The sequence below is a fragment of the Populus euphratica genome, unplaced genomic scaffold (assembly GCF_000495115.2).
Source record: "Populus euphratica unplaced genomic scaffold, PopEup_1.0 scaffold277.1, whole genome shotgun sequence".
NCBI lineage: Eukaryota > Viridiplantae > Streptophyta > Magnoliopsida > Malpighiales > Salicaceae > Populus > Populus euphratica.
This window is the reverse complement of record NW_011500109.1, coordinates 298,332-300,801: the sequence shown is the minus strand read 5'-3', so window position 1 is coordinate 300,801 and position 2,470 is coordinate 298,332. Positions and strand designations below refer to the sequence as shown.

General features: G+C 36.8%; 1 protein-coding gene across 1 annotated transcript; it reads right to left on the bottom strand.

The window, feature by feature from the left end:
* Positions 1 to 209: 209 nt before the first annotated feature.
* On the bottom strand, positions 210 to 1,780 carry CXE18 (carboxyesterase 18). The gene has a single exon (XM_011004507.1). It carries the CDS (start codon positions 1,762 to 1,764, stop codon positions 598 to 600), a length of 1,167 nt encoding a protein of 388 aa, XP_011002809.1. The 5' UTR covers positions 1,765 to 1,780; the 3' UTR covers positions 210 to 597.
* Positions 1,781 to 2,470: the final 690 nt, after the last annotated feature.

Here is a 2,470-nt window from a genome sequence, read left to right as displayed (position 1 = left end):
TGATGCCAGCACCGTTTACAATTTAATATTAATTATATATATATTAAAATATCAAATCATAGATAAGAGAATTACAAAAATAATAATCTAAAATGACTTGGATCCATAACAGAAAGAATTTATGTTTTAAACGCATTTAAATAATTGACATGCATAAAAAAAAAAAAAAACCCAAACCTAACCTTGGCCGCTAAGAACAAAATCATTCGCACATTGAAAGCCTGCCCTCTTTTATTATAGAGTAATAAAAGTGTTACATTGACATTGCTATCATCTTCTTTTCCCCCACGGTTGGGCAAGATGTCCCCGAAAGATACAAGAGGTAGCACAGAGATACTAGCTAGCTAGTGCAGACATGTGATATTTTGCCCTTTTTCGAAAATCCAAACGACAACTTGCTATTACTTTAAAACAAAAAATCTCAACATAAAAGCCACGAAGTCCCATATGAACCCGCAGTAACTGTGCATAATGATGGAATTCCTAGGCATTTTAGCACCTCGCGATGCATCTGCCCAATGACAATGACCCCAAAAACTAAGAATGCAGTGCTTTCGATTCATGGAGGGCGGGCGTACGATTGTTTTCCTTATAGGCTTATAGCTTAGACAGTCTCCTGGCAACAAATTCTTTGACCTCCGAGAATAATTTTGAAGACTCGGGCAGCTCCGGGAAGATATAAAAGGCGTGAAACATATTTGAATACTCAATTAAGGTAGCCTCTTTCCCGGATCTCTTTAACCACTCATAATACCTCCTTTGCCAATCTTTTAACGGGTCGAACCCACCAACAATCACAATTGTATCCGGAAAATCCAAATCCGAGATGTTCTCGGCATTCGGTCCGCTCACATTCACTGCATAGTGATCCCGGTCCGATCCGTCAGGCAAAAACACTCTCCAGCACCAATCGGTTCGTTCCACAGTCACGAACGGGTATCCAACCAGTTGGAGTTCCGACTCGGTCCTCTCTTGCCCGCCAAAATACGGCTGAATGGAAACCAGTCCAATTACCTTAACATTCTGAAACCCAGCCCGACAAGCCCGAACCGCAACGTGATGGGCCAAATTTGCCCCGGCACTATCTCCAACCAGAAAACACTTAGACAAGTCTGCATTAGGTGGCAGTAACCCACTGGCTCGATCGTTGTCTAGGAACCGAAGCACCTCAAAACCATCATCGTATTGACAGGGAAATCGATGTTCTGGCGTAAGACGGTAATTAACTGAAAGAACAATAGCAGGAAATATACGTGCAAACCTGCGACAAACGGCGTCGTACGAACTTGTCGCGGCACTTAGGAAAGAAAACCCACCTCCATGAAAAAATACCACAACAGGCAAAGAGGCAGTGTCGGTACCGTCAACCCCGCTATTTTCCGGGGTGTAGAGGCGGAACCAGAGGTTGCTGGTGGGGTCCACGGTGATATCAGAAGAGATGATGGAGCGAATGGGTTTTTTAGGGGAAGGAGAGGACTTGAAGTCAAGGAGATTAAGCAAACGTCTGTTTATGGTGCCGTTTGAACGTCGTGACAGATCTGTTGCCGCTGAGATCATTGTAAGGACCAGTCGTGTCCTCCATGGGATGGCTAGTTTTGCGGGCACTGGTGTTTCACTGCTCATGTTTACGAAGATAGAAGAAGGAAAAGAGTGAAAATAAGAAGATGGAAGACTAATTGAAGGTTTGTTGAAGGTTTTTAATAGCTGAATTTCTAGCGTAGAGTATGGATTAGCTCTTGGTTGGTCATGGAGGGGCAATGGCATGAGAAAAGTTATAACAGCCAAGTTGTCAATTTGGTTCCATTTTGTTTGGAATAGCTGAAATATAATATACCAATTAAAAAAAATAGAATTATTTTTATGTTATTTCAATTCTTGTTTTGTTCTATATTTTTCAAATAAATTTTAATATGAATATTTTAATTTTATTTCCATTTTATATTTAAAAAAAAATTAAATTAAATTGAACTTAGTTCAATTTAATTAATTAAACCACCCAAATATAAACTATATAAAACTCTCTTTTATTATTATTTTCAATAACAATAATATTAATAATAATATTAAAAATAATTATTATTATTTTCATTAACAATTATATTAATTTTTTAAAATTAGATTTATTACCAATATATATGATTTACATTCATGTTGTTTTTTTCATGTTTATACCTTGTTAGAATTCAAGTAAAATAAAAGATGCTTTAGATCTCATTAGCCTAAATAACATTGACTTATTGAATGAATGGATTTAGCTTTCTTGATGAAGAGGATATAAGTTGAGAGACTATTGAATCACCTTTGTCTACTTGAATCTTTGAGGATAAAAAAATATTTTTTTATGACGAGAATGAACTTGTTGAAAATAATCAACTATTGAAATGTTTAGTTGATGACATACTCCACATACCATAACAAGATCAAGATCGTTATTTCTATTTTAATGATGGAGATGATATTTGATTTATGT

Bases quoted from the DNA above. Each gene is read 5' to 3' on its own strand.
- CXE18 (XM_011004507.1), bottom strand. From the start codon at position 1,764: ATGCCATTGCCCCTCCATGACCAACCAAGAGCTAATCCATACTCTACG.